The sequence below is a fragment of the Mesoplodon bidens genome (assembly GCF_964165515.1).
Source record: "Mesoplodon bidens genome assembly, chromosome: 8".
Taxonomy (NCBI): Eukaryota; Metazoa; Chordata; class Mammalia; order Artiodactyla; family Ziphiidae; genus Mesoplodon; species Mesoplodon bidens.
In genome coordinates, this window is record NC_138165.1 from 4,066,263 (window position 1) to 4,085,351 (window position 19,089).

Consider the following 19,089-nt stretch of genomic DNA (forward strand, 5'->3'; position numbering starts at 1 on the left):
AGAGTTGCCATATGATCCAGCAATTCCACTCCTGGAAATATATCTGGAGAAAACTCTAATTCGAAAAGATACATGCACCCCAATATTTATAGCAGCACTATTCACAATAGCCAAGACACAGAAGCAGCAATCTAAATGTCCATCAACAGATGAATGGATAAAGAATATGTGGCATATATATATATATATACACACACACACACACACACACACACACACCCATACATACACACAATGGAATACTATTCACCCATAAAAAAGAATAAAATAATGCCATTTGCAGCAACATGATGGACCTAGAGACTGTCATACTAAGTGAAGTCAGACAGAGAAAAACAAAAATCATATGATATCACTTATATGTGGAATCTAAAATATGACACAAATGAACTTATTTACAAAACAGAAACAGACTCACAGACATAGAGAACAAACTTATGGTTACCAAAGGGGAAAGGTGCGGTAGGGATAAATTAGGAGTTTGGGATTAACATATACACACTACTATATATAAAACAGACAAACAACAAGGACCTACTATATAGCACAGGGAACTATATTCCATATCCTGTAAATAAGCCATAATGGAAAAGAATATGAAAAAACATATATATATATATATATATATGTATATGTATAACTGAATCAGTTTGCTGTACAGCAGAAACTAACACTACATTGTAAATCAACTATACTCTATACTTCAATAAAAATACAGACCTTAGATTCAGATTCAGATATCCTATTTAGCAGTAAGGGTGTTCATATTGTTTCTGGGTGACTGAAGTTAGGAAATTTTACTTTCCAGGTTTTTGTGCCTACTTAGTGGTAAAGTGGTAATTATGACCCAGGATTCCTGTCCCTGGTGCCCCTTTCTCTCCACACAGCCTTGAAGGTGAATCTTCAAAGGCTGGAGAGCTCCAATTGTTTGAGAGACTTCTCCCAACACCTACCTCTCCTGTTCCAGTGCAGCCAATGTCAATGTCACTGTTATAGTCAGTCTGTCTTCTTTTATGTTCATATGAACAAGCTGGCTGCATACTTTGGAAGGGGCTTGGATTCTCTGAAGCAGAGTTTGCTTCATAGGAACATTTCAAGGTGTTTTCCCCCCCTCCCCCAGGAAACACTTCTTACAAGGCACCAAAAAATTTAGACACTTCTAGAAGAAATCTGTTCCAACTTCACAAATTGAGTGACATCTTTGGATGTCTTTCCCTAAATGCTGACATTCACTTTAATGGCACTCAGCTGTGATTCCATACAGATTATCTACACTGGAGACCACAGGTAGCGATAACTTGAAAACAAATGTTGAATCAGGCGACTGGGTGAATTTTAGAATCACCTCTCAAGTCATTAGAGGTCAAGTATATGGGGACCTAGTGAAACTTCATGATGGTTTTGTGTTATTTTTGTCCTCAAGTTCCTAAACGATATCTCTTTGCTTTAAGATAATTTCAATATTGTGTGTATTCTTTGTTTTTACAATCACTTAAACAAATAAGAATGATTGATTCTCAAAGATTTCCAGTTATCAGCAACTCAAAAACAAACAAACAAACAAAATAAACCTGCCTGGTATTTTGCATCCTGAGTCAAAGAGTGACAGATTCTCTTTTGAAGTTAATGAATGACATATCTTATCAACAGTATGCTAAATTAAGATTAGGATCAAAAGAGGCAATCTTTCTTACAGTTCATGATAGAGATTGGAAAAAAGTCAGATCCTAAGTTTTCAATTATTCATCTCCACCTCTACTGTTCCTGTATGTATCCACTAGTGATTGACATTGTCTCCTAACAGGGTTTCTAACCATCTGTCCAGCAGCATGCTCCGCCCACCTATAGACAAATCTAAACTACAGAGTAGCTTCAGAGTAACCTTTAGAGTAACTGCTCTAAAATAGTTGTTCTCAGATAGTAGGGTGCATCAGAGTCTCCTGGAGGAATTTTAAAAACCAGTGATTGAACCCCTCCCCCTGAGTTTCTGATTCTTTAGGTTTGGATAGGACCTGTGTATTTTCATTTCTAACAAGTTTCCATGGGGTGTTAATTGTACTGGCCCCTGAAACACATGTTCAGAATGACTCCTCTAAAACTTAAGGCTGCCCATGTCACTACTCTGCAAAAAAATCCTTCAGTGGCTCCTTTTCCCTCACAGTTTAAGCTCCTTAACATGGGTCACAGGGTCCATCATTACCTGGGTCTTCCCTAATTCTTACGTTTTATCTCTCACTAATCCCCTGCCTCAAGTGTTGTGTTGATACAGGCTTAAAATCTGGCTGTTCAGGGTGTGATGCACACACACAGACACAAAGACACATCTCTGTATATGAATGTGTGTGGGCACACACATGCATTCAGATGTTAGGTCATTTTACTGATATAAGTGATGTGTAGACACAATTTACAAATAATAATAAAATATACAATAAACTGTATTATAAATTCCATAAAACCAATTGATTTTTATAGAATGCTTTCGTTGATTTTTCACTGAAGTCTGTTATCTGTAATCACCCAGTCTCTTGTTACTTATTCTTTTTTTTATCTTAATTTTGTAAAACAACATAGGTATAAAAAGTAGTCTTAACACACAGGCTGGAGGAAACAGACTTCAAGCCAGACTTGGTCTCCAGGCTGTAGTTTGCCTATCCCTGGTCTAGACAATCAACAAAACAATGAATGAAACCCTGAGTTATAGGATTTACAAATATCCATGGTGTAAATATCTCCACTATGATGGATTTCAAACCATCAAACGGATGTCACTAAATATGGAATTGGAAAGAGATGCAATGTAGCAATCCAATATAGTGTATTTCCACCACACAGATACAGAAGTAAAAAACCTCAAATACATATAGATAGATGCATAGAGAGACACATAGATAGACAGATAGATAGAATAAAATAAAGTAACTAGGCATCAATGAATTTAGTACATTTTAAAAATACTTCGATAGATTATAAGTTTAAATAACTGGGTTTTTCATAATGGCTGTATTTACCAGCCAGCTTCCAAACTTCCTGAAAATCTACCAGCTGGCCTTCATGAGTCAGTACCAGCTGGCCCTCACACACCACTGCCGGACGATTGTTTCAAATCCCATAGATACTGGACTGTGACATTTCATGCCCCATATCCTGCACAGGGTCCTCTCTGACCTGGCCTGCCTTTTTCACCTTTCTCATCAGGCTAGCCCTACTCTCCTTTCAAGACTTAGCAGCATCTCCTGCTGGAAGCCTTCCACCCTCATTCAAGGTTGAGCCAAGTGCTCTCTGCCTGGGATCCTGCAGTGCCCAGTGCCGCTCTCCAAGGTAGCTTTCACCTCCTTGTTCTGCAGTGGGTGTTCCAGGCCTGACTCTGCTATTAGACTGTAAGCATCTCCAACTCAGGGACTCTGCTTTAGTCATCTCTGATTGTTATTGCCTAGAAGAGAGCCTGGTATACAGTGGGAGCACAATATACACTTCTTGAACTGAACTACTAGCAAAGATGGTGAAATCTTGGCTGCTAGTCTTGCAAAACTTCTGACCAATACACAAGGACAGTTAGTTCATTCTTGCTCTTTTGTAGAACTAGCTGTCCTTGTGTATTGGTCAGAAGTCTGCATAGGATAGGAATGAAGGTGAAAAACAAGAGCCTATCATGCAGATTTCCAATTTCTTTGGATTTTATTATTTATTTTATTAAAGGTATAATTGACCTAAAATTGTATATTAATATAATTTATGTATTTTCCATGACTTCGGCTAACTGAAGCTGATTTTTGAAAAAAATTACTGAGTGTAACCAAGAGACTAGATGGTGATACAGGAAAGCTACCAGAAAAAAAAAAGTTTTAAAAAGTAAAAAGGAGCCTTGCTGATTTTAAAATGCACACAGTTAGCTGATGCCTTGCAAGGTGTTTCCCCAGGCTCACAGCTCAGACTCTCTCCGTGGACTCCCCCGTGGTTGGCTGACTGGGCTTAGAGCGAGGGGAAGAGAAGTCCCAGGGTAAGAACTGTCAGGGGCCCACATCTTCTCACTTGCTCTTTTGCTTCTGGATTTTCTTACTGATCGCCAGCAAGGGGCTTGGGGGTCTGCAGGGAGAATCAACTCACCTCATAGTCGATGTCTAAGGCATCCGCCTCGCCCTTGGTCCGGAAGTGCTGTGTGTGCCGGTCCACAGTGAAGTTCACGAGCTTGCCGACCCGCTCGAGAAGCACGGAGTGCCAGTGCTGGTCATCCAGGAGGCTGCCCAGGGTGGCCGAGGGGGGGCTGCTGCTGAGCCGAGGTTTGCTGTCATCTGTGAAGGGGATGGAACACGGGATGGCTCTGTGTCCAAGGGCAGCCTGAAGCACTAGAACGTTCTGCTAGCAAATCCAACTCTCTCTATCCAAAGGTAAAGGATGATTCCCTCTCTGCAGACCCAGAACCGTGCTGGGCTTGGGAAGGAATACCAACCTTTTCCCACAGATTGCAGGACCAAAATCTCAGTCAACTGATACACACACACCCTTCTACACATGAAATGACATGGTTTCAGGACTTGTGTGATTAACTAATAAGAGAAACCATATCCTGATGGCCATATGAATAATATCAAAAATAGGACTTGTCACATTTAGAAAGAATACATATTCTTTGCATGTGAATGGCTCTTGAAAGGAGAAAGTGAATCTTTAGCTGTGCTCTGGAGGAAGAGTGAACGCTGGAGAAGTAGAGGGAAGAGCGTGGCCCCAATGAGTTGGGTAGATTTGTGGGCAAAGGCAACGGGAAGGAAATAATCATTTTAGCTGCCATTTTCAAATGTCTACTCTATCAAGGGCACTTAAATAGGGATTTTATAACCTCCAAGTTTGATGTTCTAAGACAAAAATGCTTACCTGCATTTGACAAATTAGGAAACTGAGGTCCGGTGAGGGTAAGCATGCCTAGGTAGAGATGCAGCCAGCATTCAAATCCAGGTCTCGACCCTTTTAACTGACCAGGGCAAGGGTCCTATGATTCACCCTAAACTGAGCTTGGAAGACAACCCTTGGGAGAATGTGAGAGATTCCGGTGGAGAGGTACATTTTTCAATCCAGTCTGCCTGTTTCCCCTCCTGTCTCCACTCCAATTTTATGGACTTCCTGCCTGTATCCTTCTGTCAAAAAGATTATAGCTTTTTTTTTCTTTGTTCTTTTTTCCTGTAGAATGGCTCAGCCTTAGCAAAATGAACAGCTCAATGCAACTAATTTTACTTACATGTAAACCTCCCAATTTTTGAATATTTTATGCGTTCGGTACCCTTAGTAACTGAAAGCTAAATGTCTCTCTCCTAAGACATGTTTTACAGAACAACTGCAGCAGGCTGCTCCGTTGTGCGGCATTTAAGGGGATGGAGCTGCCATTTCCACTGTAGGCTGACTCACTCCCACCTCCATTATGGCCCCAAGTCACTGCTTCCTGCATGAGATAACACTTTGTTGTTTCCTATGGGGGTTGCGGGGAGGCACCCAGATGATTGTAATTGAAAAATAAGAGCTGATGAGTTCATAGCTGCCTTTAATTGATTTATTCATTGACATATTGATTTGTTCCACATCTTTTGAGTTCTTAAAATGTGTCAAATTATGCAAATACATTAATAGATCTTTTTCTTTTTCTTTCTCCCTCACCTCTCTCTCCCCCCCTCCTTCCTTCCCTCTTTCCCTCTCTCTCTCCTCCTTTCCTTCTTCCTTTTTTCCTTCCTTCTTCCTTTCCTCCCTCCCTTCCTTCCTCCCTCCCTTCCTTTCATCCTTCCATCCATCAACAAAAAGGTGTTGATATCTACCTGTCTTGCTTACAGTGACATATGATGTATACAGGAGATACAGAGTTAAAAGGCACACTTCCCTCTCTGAAAGTTTTAACGTGGAGACTCAATAAGTGAATTGATAAAAAGCCAAGGAAATGCAGGGCAGGGAGCTGTGGAGGCCGCTTTACAAAGTGGTGCCAGGCCTGATATTTGGCCAGAACAAGGAGCATTGCTACCCAGCCAGGAGAAGCACATGTCAAGGCTGGGGGTACAGGGGAACACCTAAATGGATTCTGCGCAGCAGAGTGCCATGACCACGTGGGGCTAGCTTATCCCACCCAGGACCAGTGTGCTGGTTTGAGCTAGGTTACAGCCTGTGTTTACTTTTAGGAAATGGGAGCCATTGGTGAATTAATAAGTCAGGGATTACTGACTCAGATTAACATTTTTAGAAGGTTATTTTGACAAAGCTGTATGCGAATTTGATGAGAAGGCAAGGCTGGCAGAAAAACTGGCAGTCATCTAGATGGGGGACGAGGGGCTTAGGTAAAGAGAGCACAGGAGGATGGATTTTCAGCCAGTGAGAAGGTGGTGGCATGTGATGACCTGGCATGCCATTTGGATATTGGAGGTGGACATGGTAAAAGAAAGACTCACCTAGGGATGACTTTTAGTATGTTTGCTCGAGCAGGTAGGTGAAAAGTGGTACCAGTCAGAATAAAGAAGACCAGTGTCTGTCTCTCTCCCCCACTTCTTCTACACACACACACACACACACACACACAACTTTTATTTATAAAATAAAACATGTCCAAAGGCTAATGATTGGTTGAAGGAAACAGTGTGCCTTATAAACTATTAATTCTAGGTAATAAGTCAAATAGATTTAATATCAGAGGTTTCACTTTAAATTTGATGTGCACCTCTGACTTTTTTCTTAAAAAGTAAAAAGGCATTTAACAATGATTCATTAATAATAAGTCCAAAACATTAAAGGTTTGAAACTGTAAAGCCACTGAAAGTCACAAAATGAAAAAGTAAAGGAATCACATCTTTTCCTCCTAATTGTTTGTTCTTATGTGTTGTGTTGGGTGGGTTTTAGTGATATGTTGATTTCTTTAGTAGAGCCAATAAAGACAAGGATTAAATTAAGTATTTTAATATTTTTCTATACTATTATTCCTACTTCAAAAGAGAAATTTAATTTTGAATAGGTCAAACAGACTAATTTTTACTTGACTTTTTGGATAACGTAGTGAATCTTTCTTCTATCCTTGTTTGCATTTACTAAAACATTAACAGAAGTTTTGATTTTCTTTTTTCTTTTCTTCTTACATTTTAGAATGAGTATAAGTATCTTTGATAATGGGAAAGACAAATAAACTTCATTAAAAACATAATCCTTAACCTGCATAGCTGGTTCATTGAAAACTATACGAGTGATGTGTAAATTATTGAATATCTCCTGCATTACAAGCATCTTTTTAACTAAAAGAAAAAATTGGTAGACATGAACTTATTTCACCTATCCTCTCCATTAATCATTCTATGCTAACACTCAGAAATCTTGTATGCACACAAATTGAGTGAAAATTAGTCTGTTTAAACAATTGGATAAACAAGAAATTCTGCTCTTCATTAAATAGGATGTTTTAAATTGTATCTATAGTAGGTGTTACCATGAAGAAAAAGTTTACTCCTAGGAAAGGTTCCATTTTACCTAGAAATGTTCATTAAAGAAATTACAATAAAAACTTCATTCTCAAAAGATTATCAAACTCTTCATCCTGTAATACACATTTCAAGTTTTATCTCAGTGGCAATTATGGTTCAACTACTAGTTTTAACTAGTTTCCAATTTATTAAGGCAAGATAAAAATTCCTACAGGCAACTGTGGAGGACAAAGACAATAAAAATATCTGGAAGCTATCTTTTAGGCCAGAAACACATTAGGGGGGAAAATACCTCTTATTACTAATTCAATAAAAACTTGTTTTCATGTGGTTTGAGATATAATTAAAATGAAACAATGTAAATACTACTCAAGTCCGTAAAGCATATGGCAATTTTTATAGGAAGCTTGAAATGATTGCAAAATATTTCTAACTTGCTTTCTCCCCCACCCCCATCCCCAACATACTGTGGATAAGCATGTCAAATTGTTCACCCTTGGAACTAACATTTTTCTGGCTAAGGACATTATACTGCAGTGTTTTCACCCAAAGTCTTCTTTGATTAAATCTTGCTTGGTCTTAACAGTTTAAACATGGATGGCACTTTAACTTTCGCAATCTGTGCATATCATATGGCTTAGCAAAAGGGAACAGAAACTTTCTTTTTTAAGATTGTATTTCAACAGAAAGTCACGTTGGAAAGGGCTTGATATATTGTTGATGAGATAGGGGACCACTCACATGGAGGTCACCAATGCCTACCTCCACCCGATCTTCAGAATTAACCTTCCCACCTTAGTTGTTCAGGTTGTCGATGTTGGTATTCACTTGTATTTTTAAGGTTCTCTTCTACTAAGTGAGGTAAGCATTTTACATAGGTTGTTTCCATTATTCCTGAACACAGCCTTACAAAAACTTCACCTCAAATAAGCTACAAGACATACCTAAGGACACAAAGAATTAGAGTTACAACCAAGCTCTGACTCCAAAGCTAATGCTCTTACCACTACCCCTACTGGAAAAATTGATACTCCCACTTAACCTCATTTCTTATGTCCTGGCCGCTCTGCTTTCCACCATACATATGTGTGAGTTTATATAGCTTAATCAGAATACCAAGAAAAGGATTTGATGCATTGGGAAGCCGAGAACATGGGGCAACCCTAAGAGGGAAGGACACGATGTAGAAGGTGAAGGCAAATTTCACCTTTGCAGGTCATCCAGGAGCATAAAGACCCTTGTTTAGCCGAATTCAGGGCTGATGAATGTTCTCCTGAGCACTCAAGTGAAGTCTTCCAAAGAAAATAAAAACTAACAGGACGCCATGCGATTGCAGTGGACTTGACCCTCAGAGCAAATCCTTATGTATCACAAAAGCAATGAAATACATCTTTCTTGTATTGTTAAAGTTGTTAAAATTTTTCTAAATTTTATTAAATAAAACATTCTATAGACTTAGGAGTCATGGTTCAAGTCTGACTCCTAAGCTGTATCCATCTTCTGTGACTTCGCTATCTTAAAAAATGCTATCTTAATACAATTATGGTATGTGGTTTTGATGATACCTAATTATATATTTTTAGTTAATATTACAAAATTAGAAAGTAAATTGCAATAATTATTTTACTAGGCCGGGACCTCCTTGAAAATCAGAACTGGTAAATTCAAATTTTAACCTCCAGTGCATAGCTCAGTGCCTGGCTTAATGTACTCGTTCAGTGAATTCTTATTATAAGAATGACACACAGGGCTTCCCTGGTGGTGCAGTGGTTGAGAGTCCACCTGCTGATGGAGGGGACACGGGTTCGTGCCCCGGTCCGGGAAGATCCCACATGCCGTGGAGCAGCTGGGCCTGTGGGCCATGGCCGCTGAGCCTGCGCATCCAGAGCCTGTGCTCTGTGGCGGGAGAGGCCACAACAGTAAGAGGCCTGCGTACAGCAAAAAAAAAAAAAAAAAAAGAATAACACAATTTATATAAAATGTGGCACAACTTATCCCATTGACACTTTGTCTGAAATGCCTGTGTTCCTTTCCTCTTTGTAATGAAATCTCCAGCTAACTCAAGGTGGATCCAGGAAGCCTTTCTGGACTCCTTTATCCTCCTCTGGTCTCTCCATTCTCAAAATATAACACACGGATACCAACTTCCTATTATTTAATTTGTAATTGTTTCATGAAGGTTTATAACATTTTAATGATGAATGTCAGGAACTTGGGGTTCGATTGGAGAGTGTTCTAATCTTGGGTTTACATCTACGTGACCTATGTGGCCCAGGGCAACCTACTGGACATCAATGACCATCAGTTTCTCCATCTGTAAAATGGGTTTAGATATAGTTTGTAGGATTGCTAAGTGATACAAATGAAATATATATGTAAAATGTCTAGCACAGTGTCTAAGTGAGGGCACTCAAAAAATGGCAATGTTAAAATACATCTTTTGTAGTATTTAGTCCAAGTCCAGAAACACAATAAATGTTTTATAAATACATATGAGTTGGCTTATCAAAATGCTTGAATTTCAAAAAGCTAAAGTAAATGTTCATTGGACTCTCTGGAGAATATTCAGACTGTTCACTGATATCCCAATCTATCTCAATGAGTTGGTTATGTAGTCAAATGCTTTGCATCTGAACCCATACTTGCCCCCCCCAAGGACAGTGTGCTCCACACGTGGTTATGCTATGCTGAGATTCTCGCTTTCCTATGACTGCCATATTACACAAACATTATGCCTCAGTTCAAAGGTGCTGGACTCTTGTAAGGCTGAATGACCTGCATGTGCTATTGATGTTTTATTTAGTTCTCACCACAATTCCCCAGTCATGTAATGCCTCTGCTCTTTGATTCTCCCACCTGCATGTATGGGTTTGTGCTGTTGTAATTCTACTGAGGGCAAACTGCCACAGGTGACCTGAATGAGATGTGTAGCATGGAAAGAGGAATCTTTATGAACCCCCTTACGGACTGAGAGAAGAAATCTCTCTCCCATTATTAGCTCTATAAATCTCACTGCTCTACCTGAAGAAAGTAGTCAAACACCTAGTTCAACTGCAGCATTGAAATGATCTTTCCAAGTCAGCCTCCATAGGAGTAACTAGGTAATATGAATCAGAATATCGGCAAAGAACATCACTTGTGAAGAACCACAGCACGCTGTGTATACCTCCAAAGGCCGTGGTACAGGTCATGCAGCTGTCCATGGTATTGAAACTCTCTACTCAGCATGAATTTCTGAATTGTAAAGTCACAGGTTAGATAAGGAACTGGAGAACTGTCACTAAAGGAAACACTGCTGCAGAGTAACGTCAGCTGGGTAGAGAGAAACTTCCTCCCTTTCCTCCGTCATTGGCCATTGTCCCAGCACCATTTTGCAGCCCATTAACTTGGATTTTAGGATTTTTCCTCCCCACCTTCCTCCTCTTGCTCTCTCTTTCTTCCTTTTTATTTCTTGATTTATTTCTTTAAAAAAAGAGCTTGATCATGGATGGTATGAACTCTTTCCTCTTTGAAGGCTGTGTGGCAACATGGGAAGAACATGAATTGTATATCATATGTAAAATTTTTATATAAATAGCTAAGGAAAACACTTGGAAAATATACAAAAATCTTAATACAAGGATAACTGAGTTGTAGGATTTTGAGTGATGTTTCCCTTCTTTATAGAGTGGATTTTTTCCTTCAAGTTTTCTAAAACTGACATATATTTTATAATCTGAAAGTAAGTTTAAAAACTGGTAAATATAACTGGATTTTAATTGTGGCTATGCTAATTTCTAGCTGTGTAATTTGAACGGGTGATATATTCTCCTTCAGCCTAATATTCCACATGGGTAAATTGGAACTAATGTTTATGTACCTAATAGGGCTGCTCTGAGGATTGGATAGGATACTGGCACATTGTGGGTGTCCTGCAACTATCATAGGGGGGAGAGTAGCTCGGGCTTGGGGGTCAGCAAGCTAAATGAGAATAATATGTATTTGTGTCAGGCTCTGATATGTGAGATGAAAACCACTTTTTCCAATGTACTCAATTAGCCTCAAGTACCTACTTCAGGCTGGTGCTCTCCTAGTTTCCAGAGCTACAGTTATGAACAAAGTGTTATCTTGCCCTTGTGGAACGTATGTTACAGATTTTCTCTTATGGACAAATCAAAATGATTATCATTCCCCCTTTCCCCTTAACTTAGTGCTTCCAGAAATCTGTTGGCTGTAACAGAGTTATGCAGAGCTAAAGTACTAATATACATCAGCATCTCTCTAGAGAAGGAACGTAGAAATCTGTGCTATTTAACAAGTATCCTAGGTGACTGCTTAAAAGAGATAAGTACAGGAAACAGTCATGGTAAACAGATGGAAATGAGTAAAATCCATAAGCAGATGAAAAGATGAAGAAATTCCAAACTCTGCAGAAAACAGACTAAAGGAGATTTTCCATTATCGCCACCACAGTTAGAAATATGGGGCAGATGGAATCTGGAAAGAGAGAATTATTCTGCCTTCTTTATATCGCAGCATAGAGTGGGTCTTCTTTACCTTAAACTACCCATTTCCTTCCAGGAAGACCCGCATAGCACAGGGTGTGGGACATTCAGATATTGTTGGTTGAATGATGAGTAATATTAAGAGCTTCACCATGTTTATATACTGACAAAGAAAATTCATTTTGAATATTTTTAGCTTTCATGTTCATGCCCTGGAAGATAGTTATTAATAACCCAAGGTTAGAAATAAGTAAACTGAGGCTTGGGAGTTATGAACTTTCCCCATAATAAATAGCTAGCATCTGTCTGCAATTAAAATACAATCTGTCACATGAGCACACCTCTTCCTTTCCATCCTGCTTTACTGTGTGTGAAGCTGGTGTACCTCATTGGGTTATGGATGTCGAAGCAGAGCTTTGGAGTGGTAATGGCGCATTGGAATTGGGAATCCAAGTGGCAGTCACTGACAGAATCAGTGTTACCTGCTTTACTATTGACAAGTCATAATAACTTTATCCACAACCCACAATGTTCTGTGAACCACTTGTAACTGGGTGTGTGTGTGTTCGGGGGTTACTCCATCCATTCTCCTTTCACAAAAATTGAAGGCCAGTTAAAAGACTGATATATTTCTGCCAAATATTTATATGCCCACCCTTCATAGAGTTCACTGATACATTTCTTCTTTAGGTAAGTGAGCAAAACCGATTATGTTACTAGCAACCCCTCTTATTGCTCTCCTATGAGTGAGACTCTCCTTCTAAAGATGCTTTTGCTAAATATTTAATTTAGTGCATTAGTTATCAATTTTATGAGTTAAAGCTTGGGATCCAGAGGTTCTCCCTGCTACCCATGCCAATACTCACCATGGAGGCTAAGGAGATGCTCAGAAATGCCTCAAAATAAGGATATACATTGTTTGGCTTTGGGGATGAGTTCACAATAATGTTCATTTTTATGCTAATTACTAAAATAATTTATTACTAAATAATAATTACTAAAAGATAAAACTTATCTGTGATTTTTCCAGTCTTTCATCCAACTTGAGCTTACAAACTGAATTCTGCTATGACTCTCCATCTTTACTACTTGATAGGGAAAACTTGGTGATGGGTGATAATTCTCTTCCACATATACACTCTCCACCCCTCCCTAAAACGAATACATTTTCAATGGGAGGAAGGGATTCATTCTTATAAAAAATGGTCACTTCCTTTTTCATCAGCCTAACTCTTTGCCCTGGTTTCTTTTTCTCAGGTAGAGCTTTTTGGTTTGCCTTTTCATCTTTAGGAACTCTGCTCCCTGCCTTCTGCACTTGGCTCATACATCCTTCCAAAGCACCTTTCACATAAAGGAGGGTGACCCTCTCTCTTTCTTTCCCTGGGATAGGAAGTTGATTACAAAGAAATGCAGACCTGCCAGTAGTGAGGCAGGCATGATGGATGTGGAAGCCTGAGTCCTAAACAGAGAGAAGGCAGGAGGGCATTCTCTACTAAATTAGATGGCATTTGACAAATCTAGGGCTCACCCTGGCACAGCCCGGACACTTAAAGAAAACAGTATTTCCCTTAATAAGACATGGGAATGCCCAGAAACTTAGATGTCATACATATGACCCCCTTATTCACCCACAAAAAACAAACAAACAAAAACAAACAAACCAGGAAAGATATTAAAATGTTTTTCCTCCATTTTCCCCCAGAACTTAAGTTTCATAAATGTAACAATTACAATAGACTGTAAGCAAAAGCCTCATTATAATCGTACCCCTGTCCGGGAGGATCCCACATGCCATGGAGTGGCTGGGCCCGTGAGCCATTGCCACTGAGCCTGCGCGTCCGGAGCCTGTGCTCCACAACAGGAGAGGCCACAACAGTGAGAGGTCCACATACCGCACAAAAAAAAAAAAAAAAAAAAAAAAAGAGAGAAATATGTAGAGAAAGAAAGAAAGATAAAGAAAGAAAGATGAGAAAGAAAGAAAGAAAGTAGGAAAGAGAAAGGAAGAAAGAAATAGAAAGAACGAACAGTTAGCTTGCAGCACTCCCTACCTACCAAAATTACCTTGTTTAAAGAATGCTGTTTATGGCTTAAACATGGTATTTTTCTTCTCCAACCTGTATAAGGAAAATATATCACTTAGACTGTGATCCAGGAACTTCTAACTGATACACTAGGAGGAAAAGGAACTGTGCCCTGCTACAAAAGGATCTCCCCATAGCCTGACATGGGCAGGGACCTACCCAAGTTGAGGTGCAGGGCGAGCCTCCCCTTCTGGAGCTCCAGGGTGATGTGGTCTCCACGCTGTCCTTCTCCGTGGAACAGGACCCCATCTCCTTGCATGCTCTTGAACTTCAGGGAGATCACATCTTTGAGAGTACTCATCAGTTTCTGATTGAACCTGTACAGAAGGGAGCTTCGGCCATCAAAGTCAGCGATGTCTGATTCTAGGTACAAAGAAAGAGGGGGAGAAAAATCAGTGCACATCTTCAGATTTGCTTTTCCTTCTTTCCCGTCTTAGTTGTTGTCCAATTAATAGAAATGTTCCTGACATCTACAAGGCGCCAACTCACTGGGAAACATACAGTCTAGACCCAATCTAATTAGATTCAGGGGAAATATTCATTTACAAGCAGCCATCACACAGTCAGAGTGAACCAGTCATTAGCTTAGAAGTAAAAGCTCTCATTAGTGCTGTCAGCTTTTGCTTGAAGGGACAGGGTGTGAATACCACAAGTACCTTTGTCAGGCTCTACTGTGTCAAATGCCTGGTTGTAATAATCTCTCATGATTTATCCTCCTTAATAATTTGCTTCTGATAGTTGGAGTCACTTTATCCCATGATCTCAGGCTCAAGGTTGGAGATGAAATATATAGCTTATTATTTCAGCTCTGAACAGTACTGTCTTTCTAGATCTGCACTGAGAAGGATTCTGAGGTTTCATTTTGGTTCAATGGAAAAGAATATGCAGTAAAAGAAGATTTACTATTTGAACAGAGAGGGCAAATATCTTGCATCCTTCTCATGCCTGCCTTGTCTTGTGCTGATGGTATCTATCATTTTAGTTTTCATATACAAAAATGTTCATTTGTTATTGTGAAAGCAAAAAGAGAAGGCCCAGTAATCATAATTTAGATAAGCTTATGTAGTAGATGTGTATAAACATATCTGAAAATTGTAGGCTGAAAAACTAATAAAGATTTTCTTTTTCTTTTTGAACGATGCATAATTGACCTACAATGTTATATTAGTTTCAAGTGTACAGCATAATTATTAGATATTTGTATATATTTTAAGATGACCGCCGCAAAAAAGTGTAGTTAAAGTTTGTCACCATACATAGTTATAGAATTTTTTTCTTGTGATGAAAACTTTTAAGATCTAATCTCTTAGCAACTTTCAAATATGAGGAGTCTCGCCTCACCAAAGAATATCTACAGATGACAAATAATTATCTGAAAAGATGCTCCACATCACATGTCACCAGGGAAATGCAAATTAAAATAATGAGATGCTGTTAACTGCACACCTATTAGAATGGTCTAACTCTGGAACACTGACACCACCAAGTGCTGGTGAGGATTTGGAGCAACAGGAACTCTGCTTCATTGCTGGTGGGAATGCAAGATGGTACAGCCAATGGAAGACAGTTTGGTGGCGTCTTACAAAACTAAGTGTACTCTTACCATACTATCCAGCAACCTAGCTCCTTGGTAATTACTCAAAGGAGCTGAAAACTTATGTCCACACAAAAACCTGCACACAGATGTTTATAGTGGTTTCATTCATAATTGCCAAATACTAGAAGCAACCAAGATGTCCTTCAGCAGGTGAATGGATAACTAAACGATGGGACACTGAGACACTGGAATATTATTATACAACACCAAAAAGAAATGAAATATCAAGCCATGAAAGAAAGAAAAAAAAAACTTAAGTCCATTAAGTCCATATTACTTAGTGAAAAAAGCCAATCTGAAAAGTCTACTGTATGAGTCCAACTATATGACATTCTAGAAAAAGCAGAACTATGGGACAGTAAAAAGATCAGTGGAGGCCAGGGGTTAATGGGAGGGAAAAATAAATCGGCACAGCATAGAGGATTTCTAGGGCAGTGAAAATAATCTATGATACTATAATGATGGAGACATGTTATTATACATTTTTCTAAACTCACAGAATGTACAACTACAATAGTGAACCATAATGTAAACTATGGACTTTGGGTGATTACAATTTGTCAACCTAGGTTCATCAATTGTAATAAATGTACCACTCTGATGGGGGTGAATGATAATGAGGGAGGGGAACTTGCATTTTGGGGAGCTGGGGGTATATGGGAAATCTCTGTACCTTCCTTTTTATTTTGTTGTGAATCTAAACTGCTCTAAAAAATAGTCTTTAAAATAAATTAATAGTGACTCTATCTAGGAGGTGTCATTATAGGTTATTTTTACATTACTTTTCCTAGTTTTTCATCATAAAAACTTTTACAAAAAAACTTTTATTACTTTTATAATAGAAAAACGTTAAGGCTGGGCCTCCCTGGTGGCGCAGTGGTTGAGAGTCCGCCTGCCGATGCAGGGGATACGGGTTCGTGCCCCGGTCTGGGAGGATCCCATATGCCGCGGAGCGGCTGGGCCCGTGGGCCATGGCCGCTGGGCCTGCGCATCCGGAGCCTGTGCTCCGCAACGGGAGAGGCCACAGGAGTGAGAGGCCCGCATACCGCAAAAAAGAAAAAAACAAAAAACAACAAAAAAAAAAACGTTAAGGCTATTTAATTATACTTAAAACAGATTCATTATATACCATCTTATGTGGGTGGGATGGTGGCGAATGGGTGTGTGTGGGGGTGAAATTATTCTTATTTGAAATCAAGTACTTGGGATAACTCAATTTTTTATTATTCACCAAGCAATTAAAATCCTCACATTGAACAGACACAGTGATAAATTAAGGGTTTTTTTTTTTTTTTGACTAAACATATAGAAACATCCTTTGGAAAGCTGAAATTTTGAAATGAAAATAAAAACAAAATCATACTTTTCCTGTAATTAATTTAAAAATACCATTTCACAATTTATTCCTCTGGAATAAAGTGGTTCTAACCAAAAGCTTGCTGATGGCTCCCGAGACCCTAAAATGAAATAGTCCAGGTACAGAGGGATTTTCACAAATCCCCAGCTCTCTCAGACTCTCACCCTATCACCCCATCAATGTTCCTGCCTCTGTCCTCTGAACCCAGACTCTATGAAAACCAAATGGAGGCTACAGACAGCAAGCTGGCATCAATCATAGAATAATGAGTATCATAATGCAGATAAGATCATGGATGTTAAGCTGTGATGGTCATAACTTGTTAACTGTGTTGCTTTGGTATCTCTACATCCCTAAGCCTGATTTCCTCATCTATAAAGTGGGGTAATTACACCCTTCAGAGAAGACTGCTGTGAGCATTAAATGTGCTTATCCATATAAAGTGACAATTTGTCCAAAGGGATGCCATCATGTCTGTCACGTTATTTGTGTTAAACCAATAACAGATAGTAGGAGTATTAGTAGCGCTTAGGATACATGGAGGACTTTGCATTCCTCCCCAGTGCTGGCACCCCATGTTCTCACCCAAAATAATGCGATTTCACTTTTTGATTCAATAGTTTACTGCCCAGGGAAAGCAAGCTGGCTCCAAGTTTCCTGTTCTGCCATATTTCAGCTTCTGAAACTCTACTTGAAATTCTTTGGGTGCAGAGTCTGCACCTGTATCTTCATGGTCTCTTCTGATGCCTCCCCTGTGGCTCCACACCAGACTCTGGGTTAGGAACTGGGTCCTTAGGAGCTTAAGTGCTGAGTGAGGGAACATGGCGTATACAATTGGCGGACCGTGACACTAATATGTTGTGAGCCAAAATAGAAGGGAGCACCCAGTGCTATGGGAACAGTTTAAAGCTCAAACACTGTATATGACTATGGAAGTGAGGTGAGTTCTGACATAAATAATAAGCATGGAATCTTGAGTTACTGCTGACAAGAGACGCCCTGATCTAGTTGCCTCAGTCTGCAGCACCCAGACGCTCCACTCCAAGACACTATCTCCTCTCTCTCCAATCCATCCCAGCATTCATGATCTTCATTTCAATCCCTCTGATGTCTAGCTAATGTAGGGACTTAATCAATGCTATAAGCAGTGATGACATAGGTTACCTCTAAGAAAACACAGCTCCATGTTGCCATGAGATCTTAAAGAAACTGAGCCAATCAATAGGACGGGAAAAAAAATATTGTTGAAGTCTCACAGACTAGGGTTTCAACTCTGGTTTTGCTATTTACTAGCTGGGGGCTTGAGGCAACTTTCTTGACTTCTCTGAGTTTCAGTGTCCTATCTGTATAATAGAGCTAAGAGAAACCTACCCTAAAAGCCATTATGAGAATTACATAAATCATACCTGGAAATGAATAGTCACTCAATAACATTCCATTCCCTCATTCCATCATTAATCCAAAGGCATTACTGCAGTGCTAAAGATTCAAAGCATGATGTAAAGATGGTATCAAGAACATGGCATAAAGGAAATCTGTTTGAGCCTGGGGTTCAGTATCCCTCACATCACAGTGAGCAGGCATTCCTCCAAGCCTTCATCACTCTTCATATTCTTAAAATAGCCCCACATCTGCCCTCCCGGATTCAACTTTTGCAGCCTCCCTCTGACCCATTCTGTCATGTTCACATCACCTTTGCTAAAGCCCTTCAGGGAACTCAATGCACTAAGAATTCAGTTCAATTGGTCTCTGTCCTCCTTTCGCCCCTCATCCTCTACTTCTCTCCCCAACGCTCATCCCACCCCAAGCATGCTGTATTTTCAGTGTGTATCTATGTGTCTGTCATACTCATATACATAAGCGTGTACAGGGGGTGGTTAAGACAACATGTACAGAGCACACACCATGAGCCCTGTAATTCTCTAAATGTTTTTTGTGCATGAATTTATTTAATCCTATCAATCATTTATCATAATAGGGAAGAACAAATCTGACTCCCTATTAGATCTGTTTCTTTTACCTTTTCATTCTATTGCTTTTGCTTTAAAAATGTTGCCTATAGGCTGAAATGAACAGGATAGCCCATTTTCAAGACTCTGACCTTCAACATATAACACTTTCTCATTCATAT

The 19,089-nt window shown here is 39.4% G+C and overlaps 1 protein-coding gene across 2 annotated transcripts in view; it reads right to left on the reverse strand.

The window, feature by feature from the left end:
• CNTNAP5 (contactin associated protein family member 5) overlaps window positions 1-19,089 on the reverse strand; it is a gene marked incomplete at its 5' end in the record, with an annotated part of 887,048 nt that overhangs the window by 469,221 nt on the left and 398,738 nt on the right. For both annotated transcript variants that reach the window (XM_081242026.1, XM_081242025.1), the window contains 2 exons: window positions 4,108-4,292; window positions 14,164-14,367. In XM_081242026.1, coding sequence (XP_081098152.1) covers window positions 4,108-4,292; window positions 14,164-14,367 — 389 coding nt within the window. The remainder of the gene's footprint in view (window positions 1-4,107; window positions 4,293-14,163; window positions 14,368-19,089) is intronic.